Genomic DNA, 24,753 nt, shown 5'->3' on the forward strand with positions numbered 1-24,753 from the left:
GCAGAGAGCATGCATAGTTCCTTTGTATAAAGGCAAAGGGGATAAAAGAGAGTGCAAAAATTATAGGGGGATAAGTCTGTTGAGTGTACCTGGTAAAGTGTATGGTAGAGTTATAATTGAAAGAATTAAGAGTAAGACGGAGAATAGGATAGCAGATGAACAAGGAGGCTTTAGGAAAGGTAGGGGGTGTGTGGACCAGGTGTTTACAGTGAAACATATAAGTGAACAGTATTTAGATAAGGCTAAAGAGGTCTTTGTGGCATTTATGGATTTGGAAAAGGCGTATGACAGGGTGGATAAGGGGGCAATGTGGCAGATGTTGCAAGTGTATGGTGTAGGAGGTAGGTTACTGAAAGCAGTGAAGAGTTTTTACGAGGATAGTGAGGCTCAAGTTAGAGTATGTAGGAAAGAGGGAAATTTTTTCCCAGTAAAAGTAGGCCTTAGACAAGGATGTGTGATGTCACCGTGGTTGTTTAATATATTTATAGATGGGGTTGTAAGAGAAGTAAATGCGAGGGTCTTGGCAAGAGGCGTGGAGTTAAAAGATAAAGAATCACACACAAAGTGGGAGTTGTCACAGCTGCTCTTTGCTGATGACACTGTGCTCTTGGGAGATTCTGAAGAGAAGTTGCAGAGATTGGTGGATGAATTTGGTAGGGTGTGCAAAAGAAGAAAATTAAAGGTGAATACAGGAAAGAGTAAGGTTATGAGGATAACAAAAAGATTAGGTGATGAAAGATTGAATATCAGATTGGAGGGAGAGAGTATGGAGGAGGTGAACGTATTCAGATATTTGGGAGTGGACGTGTCAGCGGATGGGTCTATGAAAGATGAGGTGAATCATAGAATTGATGAGGGAAAAAGAGTGAGTGGTGCACTTAGGAGTATGTGGAGACAAAGAACTTTGTCCTTGGAGGCAAAGAGGGGAATGTATGAGAGTATAGTTTTACCAACGCTCTTATATGGGTGTGAAGCGTGGGTGATGAATGTTGCAGCGAGGAGAAGGCTGGAGGCAGTGGAGATGTCATGTCTGAGGGCAATGTGTGGTGTGAATATAATGCAGAGAATTCGTAGTTTGGAAGTTAGGAGGAGGTGCGGGATTACCAAAACTGTTGTCCAGAGGGCTGAGGAAGGGTTGTTGAGGTGGTTCGGACATGTAGAGAGAATGGAGCGAAACAGAATGACTTCAAGAGTGTATCAGTCTGTAGTGGAAGGAAGGCGGGGTAGGGGTCGGCCTAGGAAAGGTTGGAGGGAGGGGGTAAAGGAGGTTTTGTGTGCGAGGGGCTTGGACTTCCAGCAGGCATGCATGAGCGTGTTTGATAGGAGTGAATGGAGACAAATGGTTTTTAATACTTGACGTGCTGTTGGAGTGTGAGCAAAGTAACATTTATGAAGGGATTCAGGGAAACCGGCAGGCCGGACTTGAGTCCTGGAGATGGGAAGTACAGTGCCTGCACTCTGAAGGAGGGGTGTTAATGTTGCAGTTTAAAAACTGTAGTGTAAAGCACCCTTCTGGCAAGACAGTGATGGAGTGAATGATGGTGAAAGTTTTTCTTTTTCGGGCCACCCTGCCTTGGTGGGAATCGGCCGGTGTGATAATAAAAAAAAAATAATATATATATATATACAATAAGATCACAGTAAACAGGTGATTTCAGAATATGCAAAACAACCACTCTGAAAGAATAGAGAAATTCGTAGTCACGAAAGCGCTTGGAATTTCTCTATTCTTTCAGAGTGGTTGTTTTGCATATATATATATATATATATATATATATATATATATATATATATATATATATATATATATATATATAACTGCTATTCTTACTCTTAAATGCATTTACTATCTTGGTAACAATAAACATACTTAAGTGATATATGTATAAAAAAAATCAAACAGCCGAAACATTATTAAATCCAAAAGTACTTAGGATATTCACTACTTCACCTTGCACCCCTCACCCCCTCCCACACACACTAAGCAGTGTAATGTTAATTTTTTAATACAATTTTCTTCATATTTGGCAAGTCTGCTTTCATTTTACAATTATTATATACATTAAATAATCAATATCAAATACGTAATGTCAAAAGAAGACTGATGTCACTTGTGATCACAATTTCTTTAGCGACAGTTAGCCGCAGCAGTTTGCTAGCGGCATGTATATCTGCTGGTGGCTTGTATTAGCTAAACTAAATTCATTCTTATCACATAAGATTTATATAATGTATACATTTATACTGCCATTCTGATGCTTATAATGTAAAATAAATTTTTATGTCACGCGCTAGTTTGAATCGGCTCTCATCACTACTGACATCACCGCTCAAAACGGTAGCTGTTTTGTGCACCACCTCACCGGAACACAGACATCAACTAGCTCAGCCCTACAACCTGTGCACCACCTCACCGGAACACATCCATCAACTACCTCAGCTCTGCAACCTGTGCACCACCTCACCGGAACACAACCATTAACTACCTCAGCTCTGCAACCTGTGCACCACCTCACCGGAACACAACCATTAACTACCTCAGCCCTACAACCTGTGCACCACCTCACCGGAACACAACCATTAACTACCTCAGCTCTGCAACCTGTGCACCACCTCACCGGAACACAACCATTAACTACCTCAGCTCTGCAACCTGTGCACCACCTCACCGGAACACAACCATTAACTACCTCAACTCTGCAACCTATGCACCACCTCACCGGAACACAGACATCAACTAACTCAGCCCTACAACCTGTGCACCACCATACTGGAACACAGCCATCAACTACCTCAGCCCTGCAGCCTGTGCACCACCTCACCGAAACACAGCCATCAACTAGCTCAGCCCTACAACCTGTGCACCACCTCACCGGAACACAACCATCAACTACCTCAGCCCTACAACCTGTGCACCACCTCACCGGAACACAACCATCAACTAGCTCAGCCCTACAACCTGTGCACCACCTCACCGGAACACAGCCATCAACTACCTCAGCCCTACAACCTGTGCACCACCTCACCGGAACACAACCATCAACTACCTCAGCCCTACAACCTGTGCACCACCTCACCGGAACACAACCATCAACTACCTCAGCCCTACAACCTGTGCACCACCTCACCGGAGCAGAGCCATCAACTAGCTGACCCTGCAACCTGTGCACAACCTTACCGGAACACAGCCATCAACTAGCTCACCACTGCAACCTGTGTACCGCCTCAACGGAACACAGCCATCAACTAGCTGAGCCCTACAACCTGTTCACCACCTCACCGGAACACAGCCATTACCAAGCTCAGACCTAGAACCGGTGCACCATTTTCTCGATAGTAAAGGTTGCAAGATTATGTACAAAGCATAAAGTGCACTCACACCTTGAGTAATGCTCTGTTTTCTTGGACTACCTGCTCTCTGTCTCATCTGCAACTTCTTGACAGTATAGAGAACAGAGCAGGACGGCTCATCTCTCGCCCTTACTATCATGTACAAGACCAATATTGTGTATGTACCACACTTGGCTCCACTCCATGGGCAGTGAGGAATGAGTTTCTACACAACAAGACGGGCAGCAAACAGCAACTTCACTCCAGAACATTGTTTGATCTATGATCATTTATTCCTAGCGAGACGTGTCTGAAACATGTTCGTACAGCATAATAACATGAACGAAATACAGTCAGTTGACCAAATGAAATCGCTCTCCCACAGACAGCTCCAACTTAGTCCTGCTCCATATTTGTATTTTTTTTTTTTTTTATCACACTGGCCGATTCCCACCAAGGCAGGGTGGCCCGAAAAAGAAAAACTTTCACCATCATTCACTCCATCACTGTCTTGCCAGAAGGGTGCTTTACACTACAGTTTTTAAACTGCAACATTCACACCCCTCCTTCAGAGTGCAGGCACTGTACTTCCCATCTCCAGGACTCAAGTCCGGCCTGCCGGTTTCCCTGAATCCCTTCATAAATGTTACTTTGCTCACACTCCAACAGCACGTCAAGTATTAAAAACCATTTGTCTCCATTCACTCCTATCAAACACGCTCACGCATGCCTGCTGGAAGTCCAAGCCCCTCGCACACAAAACCTGCTTTACCCCCTCCCTCCAACCCTTCCTAGGCCGACCCCTACCCCGCCTTCCTTCCACTACAGACTGATACACTCTTGAAGTCATTCTGTTTCGCTCCATTCTCTCTACATGTCCAAACCACCTCAACAACCCTTCCTCAGCCCTCTGGACAACACTTTTGGTAATCCCGCACCTCCTCATAACTTCCAAACTACGAATTCTCTGCATTATATTCACACCACACATTGCCCTCAGACATGACATCTCCACTGCCTCCAGCCTTCTCCTCGCTGCAACATTTATCACCCACGCTTCACACCCATATAAGAGCGTTGGTAAAACTATACTCTCATACATTCCCCTCTTTGCCTCCAAGGACAAAGTTCTTTGTCTCCACAGACTCCTAAGTGCACCACTCACTCTTTTTCCCTCATCAATTCTATGATTCACCTCATCTTTCATAGACCCATCCGCTGACACGTCCACTCCCAAATATCTGAATACGTTCACCTCCTCCATACTCTCTCCCTCCAATCTGATATTCAATCTTTCATCACCTAATCTTTTTGTTATCCTCATAACCTTACTCTTTCCTGCATTCACCTTTAATTTTCTTCTTTTGCACACCCTACCAAATTCATCCACCAATCTCTGCAGCTTCTCTTCAGAATCTCCCAAGAGCACAGTGTCATCAGCAAAGAGCAGCTGTGACAACTCCCACTTTGTGTGTGATTCTTTATCTTTTAACTCCACGCCTCTTGCCAAGACCCTCGCATTTACTTCTCTTACAACCCCATCTATAAATATATTAAACAACCACGGTGACATCACACATCCTTGTCTAAGGCCTACTTTTACTGGGAAAAAATTTCCCTCTTTCCTACATACTCTAACTTGAGCCTCACTATCCTCGTAAAAACTCTTCACTGCTTTCAGTAACCTACCTCCTACACCATACACTTGCAACATCTGCCACATTGCCCCCCTATCCACCCTGTCATACGCCTTTTCCAAATCCATAAATGCCACAAAGACCTCTTTAGCCTTATCTAAATACTGTTCACTTATATGTTTCACTGTAAACACCTGGTCCACACACCCCCTACCTTTCCTAAAGCCTCCTTGTTCATCTGCTATCCTATTCTCCGTCTTACTCTTAATTCTTTCAATTATAACTCTACCATACACTTTACCAGGTACACTCAACAGACTTATCCCCCTATAATTTTTGCACTCTCTTTTATCCCCTTTGCCTTTATACAAAGGAACTATGCATGCTCTCTGCCAATCCCTAGGTACCTTACCCTCTTCCATACATTTATTAAATAATTGCACCAACCACTCCAAAACTATATCCCCACCTGCTTTTAACATTTCTATCTTTATCCCATCAATCCCGGCTGCCTTACCCCCTTTCATTTTACCTACTGCCTCACGAACTTCCCCCACACTCACAACTGGCTCTTCCTCACTCCTACAACATGTTATTCCTCCTTGCCCTATACACGAAATCACAGCTTCCCTATCTTCATCAACATTTAACAATTCCTCAAAATATTCCCTCCATCTTCCCAATACCTCTAACTCTCCATTTAATAACTCTCCTCTCCTATTTTTAACTGACAAATCCATTTGTTCTCTAGGCTTTCTTAACTTGTTAATCTCACTCCAAAACTTTTTCTTATTTTCAACAAAATTTGTTGATAACATCTCACCCACTCTCTCATTTGCTCTCTTTTTACATTGCTTCACCACTCTCTTAACCTCTCTCTTTTTCTCCATATACTCTTCCCTCCTTGCATCACTTCTACTTTGTAAAAACTTCTCATATGCTAACTTTTTCTCCCTTACTACTCTCTTTACATCATTCCACCAATCGCTCCTCTTCCCTCCTGCACCCACTTTCCTGTAACCACAAACTTCTGCTGAACACTCTAACACTACATTTTTAAACCTACCCCATACCTCTTCGACCCCATTGCCTATGCTCTCATTAGCCCATCTATCCTCCAATAGCTGTTTATATCTTACCCTAACTGCCTCCTCTTTTAGTTTATAAACCTTCACCTCTCTCTTCCCTGATGCTTCTATTCTCCTTGTATCCCATCTACCTTTTACTCTCAGTGAAGCTACAACTAGAAAGTGATCTGATATATCTGTGGCCCCTCTATAAACATGTACATCATGAAGTCTACTCAACAGTCTTTTATCTACCAATACATAATCCAACAAACTACTGTCATTTCGCCCTACATCATATCGTGTATACTTATTTATCCTCTTTTTCTTAAAATATGTATTACCTATAACTAAACCCCTTTCTATACAAAGTTCAATCAAAGGGCTCCCATTATCATTTACACCTGGCACCCCAAACTTACCTACCACACCCTCTCTAAAAGTTTCTCCTACTTTAGCATTAAGGTCCCTTACCACAATTACTCTCTCACTTGGTTCAAAGGCTCCTATACATTCACTTAACATCTCCCAAAATCTCTCTCTCTCCTCTGCATTCCTCTCTTCTCCAGGTGCATACACGCTTATTATGACCCACTTCTCGCATCCAACCTTTACTTTAATCCACATAATTCTTGAATTTACACATTCATATTCTCTTTTCTCCTTCCATAACTGATCATTTACCATTACTGCTACCCCTTCCTTTGCTCTAACTCTCTCAGATACTCCAGATTTAATCCCATTTATTTCCCCCCACTGAAACTCTCCTACCCCCTTCAGCTTTGTTTCGCTTAGAGCCAGGACATCCAACTTCTTTTCATTCATAACATCAGCAATCATCTGTTTCTTGTCATCCGCACTACATCCACGCACATTTAAGCATCCCAGTTTTATAAAGTTTTTCTTCTTCTCTTTTTTAGTAAATGTATACAGGAGAAGGGGTTACTAGCCCATTGCTCCCGGCATTTTAGTCGCCTCATACGACACGCATGGCTTACGGAGGAAAGATTCTTTTCCACTTCCCCATGGACAATAGAAGAAATAAAAAAGAACAAGAGCTATTTAGAAAAAGGAGAAAAACCTAGATTTATGTATATATATATATATATATATATATATATATATATATATATATATATATATATATGCATGTGCGTGTCTGTGAAGTGTGACCAAAGTGTAGGTAGGAGTAGCAAGATATCCCTGTTATCTAGCGTGTTTATGAGACAGAAAAAGAAACCAGCAATCCTACCATCATGCAAAACAGTTATAGGTTTTTGTTTCACACTCATCTGGCAGGACGGTAGTACTTCCCTGGGTGGTTGCTGTCTACCAACCTACTATATTTGTATATCTCATAATATTAAAAAAGACTCTCACGCGAACTGATGTAGGTAACAGCTCTTAGCTTGTAAATAAAGTTAGGAACCTTAACCCAACCTTGTAAAACCCTGTACAAAAGAATAAGAAGTAATCAGGGTTAAATAATGCGAATATTACACTATGATTATCGGCTTTTATAGTCTTCGTCAGAGAAAATGAACAGAAATATCCTAATTTCTCTAGCACACTTATTCTCCGGTCCTAACTAAGACAATGGATTAATATTACATACAGAAATCGATAACTCATATACCAATCAACGTCTCTGTTACAACACTAATTGTTTGGATACACATATTCATGAGTATGGAGTATTAACTACGTCGAGGAGTGCCACGTCTTCATCAGTCCTAATTCGTCTCGTCTTCCGAGTTGCTAACTGCACCTTGAGCCGGCGGCTCTACTCAGTATAGTCTCAGGTTATCATACCACAGACACTGCTACACCAGCCTCATTCCACTAATATTTTGAGTCTTATTTTATAACCATTTCCAGGATATTACCACTCAATAGATATTTCCATATCATCCTCACTCCACCGATATTAGAACTTAATAAAAGTTAAAAATACAGACAATACGAGATTATTATATTAAAAACAAGCGATAAACACAGAGATCATACAGCTGCACAGACAATAAGAAACTTGTTCGTAGCCTCAGCGACTCACAGATAGTGCCAAATAGTAATAATAATAATAATAATAATAATAATAATAATAATATTTACTTCTACAAGTACATGGTACAACTTATACATACCATGGCTGACATCAACCCACATGCATCTAGATATGCAGAGCATTTCTGGCTATTTAGTTTAATTTTGTCCACAGGATGCAACCCACACCAGTCGGCTAATACCCAGGTACCTGCATACTGCTAGATGAACAATAACAGGTGTTTTAAGGAAACACGCCCAATGTCCCACCCGTACCGGAGATCGAACCACAGACACTCAGTGTGTGAGCCGAGTGCTCTACCAACCGAGCCACGGAACACAAACAGCAACTAGGACTCAAAAAATTCTCACAGGAACAGTTTCAAGAAGTCAGGTGTACCCAGGGCACACCGAGACTCACCTGTGAAGTAGATGTCGCTGAGGCGAGGCTTGTGCTCTGCGTGGAGAGCGTAACCGGCCTCCCTGGCTTCAGAGGGAGTGCGATGCAGGTGCATGTAGTTCACGGCCTCGGGCTGCGACGTCGCAACTGTGGATGGAAGTACCACATCAGTAGTTGCACTACATATCAAATATTTTTGGGGGGGCAGTTTCATATATAGTTAACAGGTCAAGAGCTGCTATCTTGCCTTGGCTCACTTGAAAACTCAGCCTAATCGTTATGCCACATGACAGACAACTGACTCCCAGGTAGGCATTTCTAGGTAAATAGCGGCAGCAGGTGCAGTAATACCTGCCCATATCTCTCGCCCAGCCCTGGAATCAAACCTGGGTCTTGTCTTGTAATGAACCTTACACTGTGCCACCAAGCAAATTGTGAATAACTTAAAAAGCATCGTAAAGCCGAATACAAATAGTATTATTCTTAAAAGAAGCGTTAGTGAAAGTGAACCAGATCAGCAACCTGGAATAAACAGGAAACATGAGTTAGTAACCACTGACTACACATGAGTAGCTTGTTAAGACAACACCCACCACAACACCTTGCATGGTGTTAATGATACACCCAGCACAACACCCTACAAGGTGATGTGGTGGGTGTATCATTAACATCTTGCAGGGTGTCAGTAATGTTGGCAGAATTACCAACAATGTGTAAGGTAAAATGACATACGCATGTAATGAAACAATCTGTTGTGTCAGTGTTTGTCTTTGCAGGAGCTTTCTCAAGTCAATATAAACAATACAAGGTGGTGGTAGGTGGGTGGGGTTTGGTTGTGGGTTGGTGGGGTGGGTTGGGTGAGTTGGATGGGGGGGTTGGGTGTTGTTGGGGGGTGGGGTTGGGGTAGTAGTAGCTGTAAATCTTGGTTTCTATGTAATGACGATCTTGTTGAATTCGAAAATTACAGTAGGTGTTTCAAAGTGGCTCTAGTTTGTGAGATACTACATAACTACTCTCAGTTAGGAGGAAACTTAGCCATAACGTGTGTATATGTAGTGACAATTTGTATATACAGATACTTTAAATAAATATTAGAATTTTATTTTAAAATTATTTAATATTTAAGGAAAAGAGTTTTATCAACAAGAATCAGTTAACAACATTGTAACCTCTGTTTTGTTATTTTTGCAGATATATGAGTGTTTTCACGAAAAGCTGCTTAAATAATTCCAATGCATTTTGGTACATTTGTGGCGAATACTCTTTACAAAAACAAAGAAAAAATAACAGATTTTGTAACACAAGCTTATCTTGCTTATTCTGGAGTGACGCTGGAGAACAAGTCTTACGTTGATAATGGTATAGAATACCGACAACTTGATGATTAAGACATATGCAACAATTGGGTCACTTTATTACTGAAACGTATGTTTCACCTACACAGTAGGCTCCTTCAGTCAAATACTGAGCCAGCAGGAGTAGTAGTGAAATTTCACTACACCTGTTATCTCTGTATCTGAGCGAAGAAGCCTACTGGGTAGGCGAAATGTTTCAACAATAAAGTGACCCAACTGTTGCATATACGTCTTAATCAACTCTTGGGCACCCCATACGGTTTGTAAAACTTGTGCAGAATGCTTACGGCAGTGGAAAAATAGTCAAAGGAAAAGTTTAAATTTGGGTGTGCTTATGGTGTGGAGAGAGTCAAAAAACCATCATGACTGTTATTTCTGTATGGTGGATGTGAAAGACCTGTGTCAGGTAGTGTTTACAACACTGCCTGACCTTCTGTTGCCAGACGTTGAAGAAACTCACGGTTTAGGATGTAACACAGGTGATAGAAGTGGAAGTGATTACGAAGTAAACATTTCAACACCACAGCAGTTCGTGACCTCAGTTTGTCAAAGCAAGCATCTGAACTTTTACCATCCAGACTAAAAGAAAAGAACTGTTTATAACAAGGAGTTAAAAAAACAGTTTATTGGACAAGAGAGGTTGAACTCCTGCCTTACTACAGCCAAGATGAAGAACTTATATACTGCAATATCATCCCTGGACTTCTTCGAATGGGACTTGAATATCGAGTAAGAGATTGGTGGCTGTTTATAAACAGCTCCATTAGAAGCTTGAAATGTTTCTTATTGCACAACAATAACCAATATGCATCTCTTTCAAAATGATATTGCAGAAGCATTGCTTTTATGAGCACGTGATGTCTATTTGTGTTGATCTGAAAATGGTAAACTTCTTGCTTGAGAAACAGAGTGGATATACGAAGTACCATTGTTTCTCTATATGTGGAACAGTAGGGTGAAGGCAGATCGCTGGACAAAAGTGACATGGCCTTCAAGAGAAAACATGACTGTAGGTGCAGCAAACATCATTAACGAGCCATTGGTTGACAGGGATAATATTCTGCCACCACTCCACATTAAGTTAGGGGTAATTATGCAATTGCTTCAAATACATTCGTAGATCGTTCCCTGGACTAAGTATGGAAAAACTGAAAGCTGGAATCTTCGATAGTCCTCAGATTCGAAAGGTTATCAAGGATTCTAATTTCACAAAATGTATGAACGGTATTGAAGCTTCTGCATGGTACAGTTATGTGTCAGTTGTCAAGAACTTCTGGGTAATCACAAAGCAGACAATTATGAAGAACTGGTGCAAAACATGCTGACAAGCTTCGAGAATTTAGGTACTAACCTAACCTCACCCCACCTACCCTTTCCCATATTTCCATCCTTACCCATCCTTCTTTCTTCCCCATCTTACCAAAGCTCTGGTCATACAAGTTCAAAGGTACTAATATGAGCACAAAGGTACACTTTTTCCATATAAACCTAGGCAGATTTCCACAATCTTGGTAAGACCAGTGAGGAACATGGGGAGAAGTTCCATCACGATATAAAAGTGATGGAGGAAAGGTATCAAGGGAGATGGGAAACACCCCTGATGGTAGACTATTGCTGGAGCCTCCATCGCTACTCCGCCGATGACCAAAATAGAAAAAAAAATCATACAGACAACGATTTTATATTCATTAATTAGTGGTATCTAAATTACCTTACTATGTTAATCTGTTATTATATATAGAACAAGATGGTTCTACTACTGGTCCGCGGGTGGATTTTTTGTAGCCCGCGAGCACTCATATTAATATACTGATTTATTAATTTATTTTCATTAAAGAAACATTAAGTATGTGCGACGCATAGGTTATGTATGAGAAATAATACTATGTTACTAGAATGACAGCGTTACAGTCGAGTGAGAATCCCACTCCATGATCATGATTAGTACAGAGTGGGGACGTGTTCAGCATGCGTCCCTGTATTTTAACAGATCGTGCAAGAGTTATAGCCGACAATATTGTCAGGTTAGTTGGCTTCCTGAAGGAAAACAAAATTGATTGTATCACATTACACTGCATTATCCACCAAGAAGCATTATGTGGCAAGGTATTACAGATGATTGATGTCATGCAGAGTGTTGTCAGCAGAGGCGGTAATAAGTCACAGAGACACAAAATTCATGTTTTTCCTTGAAGAACTAAACACAGAATTCAATTACCTACCACTGCACTCAAGTATCAGGTGGCTGAGTGCTGGAAAAATTATCCAACATTTCCTTGCTCTTCGGAAAGATACCCTATCATTTTTTCAAAATGAACAGCTGAGCAATATACAGATGTACCAAGCTTAGCTGCAAGATAAAGACTTTCTTTGCACCGTAGCATTCCTAATAAACATGACAGCCCACTTAAATATGCTGAATATCAGCTTACAAGGCAAACAAATTATTTCTCAACTAGTTGGACACATTGAAGCTTTCCGCAAGAAGCTGCAGCTATTTAGTGTGTGTTTAGGAAAGAATTATCTTGTACACTTTACTTCTTGTCATGAACTCATAGCAGATGATATCGAGTCTGACTTTTCATGTTTTGTTAGAAAATTTTAATTTTATCTAGCGAGTTTGAGAAACGATTTGGAGACTTTGAAAAACTGAAACCCAGTCTCTTTTTATTTAACAATCCCATGAATGTTATTGTGGAGACAGTTACCAAAAGTTCTGCTTGAACTGTGTGAACTGCAGTCTGACCAGTTGTTGCTTGCAAAGAAAAATGAAAATCAGGAGAGTTTCTGGAAGTTGGTCTGCATGGATAGATTCCCCAAGCTGAGAGACTTTGCACTAAAGCTGCACTCTGTGTTTTGTAGTACATATGTATGTGAATGTACGTTTTCTACCATGAAGCAAGTAAAATCCGAAACCAGAAATCAAACAGGAAATGAAACACTAGACGAAAGTCTTCGACTTGCCACTACCAATATCAGAATTGATATAGAGACTCTGGTCTCCATATCGATTGAAGGTTGAACCTTTTCTGTACATTCTGCATGGCAAAATGTTTGAGAGTTATTATTAAGACGTCGTCCACGTAAAGTAACCATATGATACTGATGATGATGTTAATGAAGAGCTGAGTTTCTAGGTGCTTCATATACAAGACGGCGTTGATGGGAAAGCAATATCCATGACAAATATTTGGCTGCAGAACCTGCTGTTGAAAGAAGATTAACGAAAATTAATTTCCTGATTTATTTTACGTCGGAGGTCAATGGTTTGTGTGGTAGGTGGTTTTGTGAAAAGAGAAGTGATGTCCAAACTACTTTGGAAATTGTTTCGGAAAGAGGAATCCTATGAGGTAAAGAACGTCGCCTGAGTGCTATAGATGAGTAGGGATGATTGTTCCCAGAAGGCAGGAAAGGAGTTCGGCGAGTCTGCACTACCTACACCTGAAGTGCTTATTTCTTGGGTAGCATAGAAAATTGGGTTGGGCAAATGTTTTGTTAGTGGGATGAATTGTAAAGGACTTGCCTAGTATGGGCCAACAGGCCTGCTACAGTGTTCCTCTTTTCTTATGTTCTTATGTTCTTATGTTTAAAAAGATACTGTTTTAATGGGTCTTAAGAATTTCATACATGTGTGCTGGCTTGGGGTTGCTAGGTATCAAGTGTAGAAGTTTTATCCCTTGCTCAGTGAGTCTGAATATTTGTCTGGACATGAAAAGAGAACTTTCGGTGAGTGACTCCCACTACTGTGTGCTGATGGGCTCGTACGTAGATTGGTATTTAAGATATATATCAAGTTGGTGTTGCAGTATGTGATGTTGAGTAGTACGACTCTCCCTTCAGGATTACGTAACGTGGACGACGACTTAATAACCTCCATGCATTTTGTACAGAATCTACAGAGAAGACTCATCGCAGATGAATAGGCTATCCAATTCATACTTGAGTCCAATAATAGGTTACCATTCCTCGACGTCTTCACTAAATAGTAACACCTATAATTCCAAGTCTTCAGGAAGCCTACAAACAAATACGATCTTGCATACCTCTAATCCATTTAAGATACATAGACTAAACGAGGCATAATCGAATAATTCTTAAGAGCATACCAAATTTCCAGCCACGAGTTTCTATACAAGGAGTGAGAATATAGGCACCAAACCGTCTCCGAGCTACACTTTCCTTCCATTTCCAGCAAGGACTATAAGACACGAGCCCTCGGAATAATCCATTCTCCACGCACTGACACTTCTTTAAACAAAGTTAAAATCTTTCCCAGCATCCAAGTTTCCTTAAACGTCTCGAGAATGCTCGCACAAGCTCACACACTACAGTTTCTATCGCAACCAGCATATCCATCAAAAACAAGATCAGGACCAAAGTGAAGAACCGTTAATTTGTTCAGGTAGAGGCTGTGACAAGTTATACGTCGGTAAAGCAGTATGAAGCCTAGAAACACGTCTCAGCGAACACATTAATGAATGCAGAAACAACTTAAAAAACGAATGAGCACAACACAAGAAATCCTTTAGATAATTAATGAGAATTAATAACACGTGCATCGTGATTAAAGAACCAAATTTCCGTAGAGTAAAATGTTTTGAATCATCAGTAATCTTCATTTCAGACACTATTAAATGGGATAAAGGCAGCATAGTTTCCTGCTGCTGCTGCCTTCTCCATTACCATGGGCCAATAGGCCTACTGTAGTTCACAGGTTCTTACACCTCACTGTTACTTACAGGATATATGCTCTTAGTTGCTCTCTGTTGTCTGTATTGGCTTGAAAAAGCTCCTCTAGAGTGAAACATTCCAGCAATAAAATGTCTCATTAGTTGCTTTTGTGTCCTTTTGCCTAACGTATTGGAGATGATTCTTACCAACATTATTCTGCCAAGCATTGTGTTAATGATACACCCACCACAACACCAGCATTGTGTTAATGATACACCCACCACAACACCAGCATTGTGTTAATGATACACCCACCACAACACCAGCATTGTGTTAATGATACACCCACCACAACACCAGCATTGTGTTAATGATACACCCACCACAACACCAGCATTGTGTTAATGATACACCCACCACAACACCAGCATTGTGTTAACGATACACCCACCACAACACCAGCATTGTGTTAATGATACACCCACCACAACACCAGCATTGTACTAATGATACACCCACCACAAGACCCAGCATGCTATTAATGATACACCCACCACAACACCAGCATTGTACTAATGATACACCCACCACAAGACCCAGCATGCTATTAATGATACACTCGCCACAACACAAGCATTGTGTTAATGATACACCCACCACAACACCCAGCATTGTGTTAATGATACACCCACTACAACACCCAGCATGGTGTTAATTACACACCCACAACAACACCCAGCATTGTGTTAATGATACACCCGCCACATCACCCAGAATGTTAATGATACACCCACCATAACATGCAGCATGATAATGATACACCCACCACAACACCCAGCATGATAATGATACACCCACTACAACACCAAACATGGTGTTAATGATACACCCACCACAACACCCAGCAAGGTGTTAATGATACACCCACTACAACACCCAGCATGGTGTTAATTACACACCCACAACAACACCCAGCATTGTGTTAATGATGCACCCGCCACATCACCCAGAATGTTAATGATACACCCACCATAACATGCAGCATGATAATGATACACCCACCACAACACCCAGCATGATGATACACCCACTACAACACCAACCATGGTGTTAATGATAAACCCACCACAACACCCAGCATTGTGTTAATGATACACCCACCACAACACCCAGAACGATGTTAATGTGATACACCCACCACAACACCCACCATGGTGTTAATGATACACCCAGCATGGTGATAATGATACACCCACCATGGTGTTAATGATTCACCCACCACAACACCCAGCATGGTGTTAATGATACACCAGCCACAACACCAAGCATTGTGTTAATGATACACCCACCACAACACCCAGCATGGTGTTAATGATACACCCACCACAACACCCAGCATGGTGTTAATGATACACCCACTACAACACCCAGCATGGTGTTAACGATACACCCATCACAACACCCACCATGGTGTTAATGATACACACATCACAACATCCACCATGGTGTTATTGATACACCCACAACTACGCCCACCATGGTGTTAATGATACACCCACCACATCACCGACCATGGTGTTAATGATACACCAACCACAACACCCAGCATTGAGTTAATGATACACCCACCACAACTCCAAGAATGATGTTAATGATACACACACAACAACACCCACCAGGGAGTTAATGATATACACACCACAACACCAAGCATTGTGTTAATGATACACCTACCACAACACTCAGCATGATAATGATACACCCACCACAACACCCAGCATAGTGTTAATGATACACCTACCACAACACCCACCATGGAGTTATTGATTTAGCCACCACAACACTCAGCATGGTGTTAATGATACACCAACCACAACACCCAGCATGGTGTTAATGATACACCCACCACAACTCCCAGCATTGTGTTAATGATACACCCACCATAATACCCAGCATGATAATGATACACCAACCACAACACCCAGCATTGTGTTAATGATACACCTACCACAACACCCACCCTGGTGTTATTGATACACCCACCAAAACACCCTCCATGGTGTTAATAATACACCCACCACAACACAAAGCATGGCGTTAATGATACACCCGCCACAACACCCAAAATGGTGTTAATGATACACCCACTACAATAACCAGCATTGTGTTAATGATACACCCGCCACAACACCCAAAATGGTGTTAATGATACACCCACCACAATAACCAGCATTGTGTTAATGATACACCCACCACAATAACCAGCATGGTGTTAATGATACACCCTCCACAACACCCACCATGGTGTTAATGATACACCCACCACAATAACCAGCAAGGTGTTAATGATACACCCTCCACAAAACCCACCATGGTGTTAATGATACACCCACCACAATAACCAGCAAGGTGTTAATGATACACCCTCCACAAAACCCACCATGGTGTTAATGATATACCCACCAAATCACCCAGCATGGTGTTAATGATACACCCACCACAACACCCATCATGGTTTTTAGTGATACACCCACCACAACACCCAGCATGGTGTTAATGATACACCCACCACAACACCCATAATGGTTTTTAGTGATACACCCACCAAAACACCCAGCATGGTGTTAATGATACACCCACCACAACACCCATCATGGTTTTTAGTGATACACCCACCACAATACCCAGCATGATAATGATACACTCACCACAACACCCAGCATGGTGTTAATGATACAAACGCCACAACACCCACCATGGTGTTAAAAATACACCCACCACAACACCTAGCAAGGTGTTAATGATACACCCACTACAACACCCAGCATGGTGTTAATTACACATCCACAACAACACCCAGCATTGTGTTAATGATACACCCGCCACATCACCCAGAATGTTAATAATACACCCACCATAACATGCAGCATGATAATGATACACCCACTACAACACCAACCATGGTTTTAATGATACACCCACCACAACACCCAGCATTGTGTTAATGATACACCCACCACAACAACCAGCATGATAATGATACACCCACTACAACACCAACCATGGTTTTAATGATACACCCACCACAACACCCAGCATTGTGTTAATGATACACATACCACAACAACCAGAACGATGTTAATGATACACCCACCACAACACCCACCATGGTGTTAATGATTCATCCAGCATGGTGATAATGATACACCCACCATAACACACACCATGGTGTTAATGATTCACCCACCGCAACACCCAGCATGGTGTTAATAATATACCCACCACAACACTCAGTATAGTGCTAATGATACACCCACTACAACACCCAGCATGGTGTTAACGATACACCCACCTCAACACCCACCATGGTGTTAATGATACACCCACCACAAGACCGACCATGGTGTTAATGATACACCCACCACAACACCCACCATGGTGTTATTGATACACCCACAACAATGCCCACCATGGTGTTAATGATACACCCACCACAAGACCGACCATGGTGTTAATGATACACCCACCGCAACACCCAGCATTGTGATAATGATACACGCACCACAACACCCAGTATGGTGTTAATGATACAACCGCCACAACACCCACCATGGTGTTAAAAATACACCCACCACAACACCCAGCATTGTGTTAATGATACACACAACACAACACCCAGAATGTTAATGATACACCCTCCATAACGCGCAGCATGATGTTAATGATACACCCACCACAACACCCACCATGGTGTTAATGATACACCCACCGCAACACCCAGCATTGTGTTAATGATAAACCCACCACAACACCCAGCATTGTTTTAAAGATACACCCACCACAACACCCACCGTGGTGTTAATGATACACCCACCACAACACCCCGATTGATGTTAATAATACACCCACCACAATACGCATCATGATAATGATACACCCACCACAACACCCAGCATGGTGTTAATGATACAACCACCACAACACCCAGCATGGTGTTAATGATACAACCACCACAACACCCACCATGGTGTTAATAATAAACCCACCACAACACCGACCATTGTGTTAATGATACACCCACGGCAACACCCAGAATGATGTTAATAATATACCCACAACAACACCCACCATGGTGTTAATGATACACCCACTACAACACCTAGCAATATTTTAATGATACACCCACCACAATAATATGCATGGTGATAATGATACACCCACCAAAATACCCAGCATTGTGTTAATGATACATCCACCACAACACCCAACATGGTGTTAATGATACACCAGCCACAACATAAAGCATTGTGTTAATGATACACCCACCACAACACCCAGCATGGTGTTAATTATACACCCACTACAACACCCAGAATGGTGTTAACGATACACCCACAACAACACCCACCATGGTGTTAATGATACACCCACCACAACACCCACAATGGTGTTATTGATACACCCACAACAACGCCCACCATGGTGTTAATGATACACCCACCACAACACCCAGCATTGTGTTAATGATACACCCACCACAACACCCAGAATGATGTTAATGATACACACACAACAACACCCACCATGGTGTTAATTATATACTAACCACAACACCAGGCATTGTGTTAATGATTCACCCACCACAACACTCAGCATGATAATGATACACCCACAACAACACCCAACATGATAATGATACACCCACCACAACACACAGCATGGTGTTAATGATACACCCACCACAACACCCACCATGGAGTTAATGATTCACCCACCACAACACTCAGCATGCTGTTAATGATACACCCACCACAACTGCAACTCTTGGGTATCTTTATTGAGGAAACGTTTCGCCACACAGTGGCTTCATCAGTCCATACGTAGGAGAAACTTGAAGAACAGGAGGAGAATGAGGTATTCAGTCCCTCAACCTTGAGTCGATGTGTTCAGTCCATCAATCTTGAATAGAATACGGCATATGAGCTGAGAAGCAGCTTATAAACCGTATGGCCGGAGAGGTGCAGCAGTCATAGGTGGTGTCACATTTGTTCAATGTGGAAGTAGGTCGTGCCCAAGAATTAGGCAAGTGAAGAATTCCTAAGTATTAAGATCCCAAGAAGTTGCAGTGTCAGACAAGTTTGTAGATGAATGGTTCATAGAACCGACATGTTGATAAATCTACAAACTTGTCAGACACTGCAACTTCTTGGGATCTTAATACTTAGGAATTCTTCACTTGCCTAATTCTTGGGCACGACCTACTTCCACATTGAACAAATGTGACACCACCTATGACTGCTGCACCTCTCCGGCCATACGGTTTATAAGCTGCTTCTCAGCTCATATGCCGTATTCTATTCAAGATTGATGGACTGAACACATCGACTCAAGGTTGAGGGACTGATTACATCATTCTCCTCCTGTTCTTCAAGTTTCTCCTATGTATGGACTAATGAAGCCACTGTGTGGCGAAACGTTTCCTCAATAAAGATACCCAAGAGTTGCACATGTGTCTAATTTATCAACATGTCGGTTCTATGAACCATTCATCTACAAACCCACCACAACACCCAACATTGTGTTAATACTAAACCCACCACAACACCCAGCATGGTGTTAATGATACACCCACCACAACACCCAACATGGTGTTAATGATACACCCACCACAACTCCCAGCATTGTGTTAATGATACACCAACCATAATACCCAGCATGATAATGATACACCAACCACAACACCCAGAATGGTGTTAATGATACACCCACCACAACACTCAGCATGGTGTTAATGATACACCCACCACAACACCCAACATGGTGTTAATGATACACCCATCACAACTCCCAGCATTGTGTTAATGATACACCCACAACAACACCCAGCATGGAGTTAATGATACACCCACTACAACTCCCAGGATGGTGTTAATGATACACGTACCACAACACCAGCATTGTGTTAATGATACACCCACATCAACACCCAGCAAGGTGTTAAAGATACACCCACCACAACACTCACCATGGTGTTAATGATACACCCACGACAACACCCACCATGGTTTCAAAGATACACCCATCATAACACCCAGTATGGTGTTAATGATACACCCACCACAAGACCCAGCATGCTGTTAATGATACACCCGCAACAACACCCAGTATTGTGTTAATGATACACCAACCACAACACAACCATTGTGTTAAACATACACCCACCACAACACCCAGCATTGTGTTAATGATGCACCCACCACCACACCCAGCATGGTGTTAATGATACACCCACTACAACACCCAGCATGGTGTTAATGATACACCCGCAGAAACACCCAGTATTGTGTTAATGATACACCAACCACAACACAAGCATTGTGTTAATGATACACCCACCACAACACCCAGCATTGTGTTAATGATACACCCGCCACCACACCCAGCATGGTGTTGATGATATACCCACCACAAGACCCAGCATGCTGTTAATGATACACCCGCAACAACACCTAGCATGGTGTTAACGATTCACTCACCTCAACACCCACCATGGTGTTAATTATACACCCACCACAATACCCTGCAATGTGTTAATGATACACCCAACACAACACCCAGAACGATCTTAATGATACACCAACAACAACACCCAGCATTGTGTTAAGGATACACCCACCACAATACCCACCATGGTGTTAGTGATACACCCACCACAACACCCAGAATGATGTTAATGATACACCCACCACTACAAGCAGCATGATAATGGTACACCCACCACAACACCCAGCGTGGTGATAATGATACACCCACCATAACACCCACCATGGTGTTAATGATTCACCTACCTCAACGCCCAGAATGGTGTTAATGATACACCAGCCACAACACCAAGCATTGTGTTAATGATACACCCACCACAACACCCAGCATGGTGTTAATGATACACCCACCACAACACCCAGTATGGTGTTAATGATACACACACTACAACACCCAGCATTGTGTTAACGATACACCCACCACAACACCCACCACAACACCCACCATGGTGTTAATGATACATCCAGCATGGTGATAATGATACACCCACCATAACACCCACCATGGTTTTAATGATTCACCCACCACAACACCCAGCATGGTGTTAATGATACACCAGCCACAACACCAAGCATTGTGTTAATGATACACCCACCACAGCACCCAGCATGGTGTTAATGATACACCCACCACAACACCCAGTATGGTGTTAATGATACACAAACTACAACACCCAGCATGGTGTTAACGATACACCCACCTCAACACCCACCATGGTGTTAATGATACACCCACCACAACACCCACCATGGTGTTAATGATACACCCACCACAACACCGACCATGGTGTTAATGATACACCCACCACAACACCCAGCATTGTGTTAGTGATACACCCACCACAACACCAAGAATGATGTTAATGATACACCCACAACACCCACCAGGGTGTTAATGATATACATAAGAACAAAAGAAAGGAGGAACACTGCAGCAGGCCACAACACCAAGCATTGTGTTAATGATACACCCACCACAACACTAAGCATGATAATGATACACCCACCACAACACCCAGCATGATAATGATACACCCACCACAACACTAAGCATGATAATGATACACCCACCACAACACCCAGCATGATAATGATACACCCACCACAACACCCAGCATGATAATGATACACCCACCACAACACTAAGCATGATAATGATACACCCACCACAACACTAAGCATGATAATGATACACCCACCACAACACCCAGCATGATAATGATACACCCACCACAACACTAAGCATGATAATGATACACCCACCACAACACCCAGCATGATAATGATACACCCACCACAACACTAAGCATGATAATGAAACACCCATCACAACACCCAGCATGATAATGATACACCAACAACAACACCCAGCATGGTGTTAATGATATACCCACCACAACTCCCAGCATTGTGTTAATGATACACCCACCACAACACCCAGCATGGTGTTAATGATACACCTAACAAAACACCTTGAATTGTGTTAATGATGCACCCACCACAATACCCAGCATGATAATGATACACCCGCCACAACACGCAGCATTGTGTTAATGATACACCTACCACAACACCCACCCTGGTGTTATTGATACACCCACCACAACACCGACCATGGTGTTAATGATACACCCACCACAACACCCAGCATTGTGTTAGTGATACACCCACCACAACACCAAGAATGATGTTAATGATACACACACAACACCCACCAGGGTGTTAATGATATACATAAGAACATAAGAACAAAAGAAAGGAGGAACACTGCAGCAGGCCACAACACCAAGCATTGTGTTAATGATACACCCACCACAACACTAAGCATGATAATGATACACCCACCACAACACCCAGCATGATAATGATACACCCACCACAACACTAAGCATGATAATGACACACCCACCACAACACCCAGCATGATAATGATACACCCACCACAACACCCAGCATGATAATGATACACCCACCACAACACTAAGCATGATAATGATACACCCACCACAACACTAAGCATGATAATGATACACCCACCACAACACTAAGCATGATAATGATGCACCCACCACAACACTAAGCATGATAATGACACACCCACCACAACACCCAGCATGATAATGATACACCCACCACAACACCCAGCATGATAATGATACACCCACCACAACACTAAGCATGATAATGATACACCCACCACAACACTAAGCATGATAATGATACACCCACCACAACACCCAGCATGATAATTATACACCCACCACAACACTAAGCATGATAATGATACACCCACCACAACACCCAACATGATAATGATACACCCACCACAACACCCAGCATGATAATGATACACCCACCACAACACTAAGCATGATAATGATACACCCACCACAACACTAAGCATGATAATGATACACCCACCACAACACCCAGCATGATGATACACCCACCACAACACTAAGCATGATAATGATACACCCACCACAACACCCAGCATGATAATGATACACCCACCACAACACTAAGCATGATAATGATACACCCACCACAACACCCAGCATGATAATGATACACCCACCACAACACTAAGCATGATAATGATACACCAACAACAACACCCAGCATGGTGTTAATGATATACCCACCACAACTCCCAGCATTGTGTTAATGATACACCCACCACAACACCCAGCATGGTGTTAATGATACACCTAACAAAACACCCTGAATTGTGTTAATGATGCACACACCACAATACCCAGCATGATAATGATACACCCGCCACAACACGCAGCATTGTGTTAATGATACACCTACCACAACACCCACCCTGGTGTTATTGATACACCCACCACAACACCCACCATGGTGTTAATAATACACCCACCACAACACAAAGCATGGTGTTAATGATACACCCGCCACAACACCCAGCATTATGTTAATGATACACCCGCCACAACACCCAGCATTATGTTAGTGATACACCAACCATAATACCCAGCATGATAATGATACACCAACCACAACACCCAGAATGGTGTTAATGATACACCCACCACAACACTCAGCATGGTGTTAATGATACACCCACACCAACACCCAGCATGGAGTTAATGATACACCCACTACAACTCCCAGGATGGTGTTAATGATACACGTACCACAACACCAGCATTGTGTTAATGATACACCCACATCAACACCCAGCAAGGTGTTAAAGATACACCCACCACAACACTCACCATGGTGTTAATGATACACCCACGACAACACCCACCATGGTTTCAAAGATACACCCACCATAACACCCAGTATGGTGTTAATGATACACCCACCACAACACCCAGTATTGTGTTAATGATGCACCCACCACAAGACCCAGCATGCTGTTAATGATACACCCGCAACAACACCCAGTATTGTGTTAATGATACACCAACCACAACACAACCATTGTGTTAATCATACACCCACCACAACACCCAGCATTGTGTTAATGATACACCCACCACCACACCCAGCATGGTGTTAATGATACACCCACTACAACACCCAGCATGGTGTTAATGATACACCCGCAGAAACACCCAGTATTGTGTTAATGATACACCAACCACAACACAAGCATTGTGTTAATGATACACC

General features: G+C 42.3%; 1 protein-coding gene across 1 annotated transcript in view; it reads right to left on the minus strand.

Annotated features, from left to right (window-relative positions):
* Positions 1-24,753, minus strand: part of LOC128687811 (uncharacterized) — an 834,709-nt gene that overhangs the window by 97,764 nt on the left and 712,192 nt on the right. Inside the window, exon 4 of the mRNA XM_070083794.1 lies at positions 8,499-8,624. Coding sequence (XP_069939895.1) covers positions 8,499-8,624 — 126 coding nt within the window. The remainder of the gene's footprint in view (positions 1-8,498; positions 8,625-24,753) is intronic.

Source organism: Cherax quadricarinatus, chromosome 10, assembly GCF_038502225.1.
Source record: "Cherax quadricarinatus isolate ZL_2023a chromosome 10, ASM3850222v1, whole genome shotgun sequence".
In the NCBI taxonomy this organism is placed as follows: Eukaryota; Metazoa; Arthropoda; class Malacostraca; order Decapoda; family Parastacidae; genus Cherax; species Cherax quadricarinatus.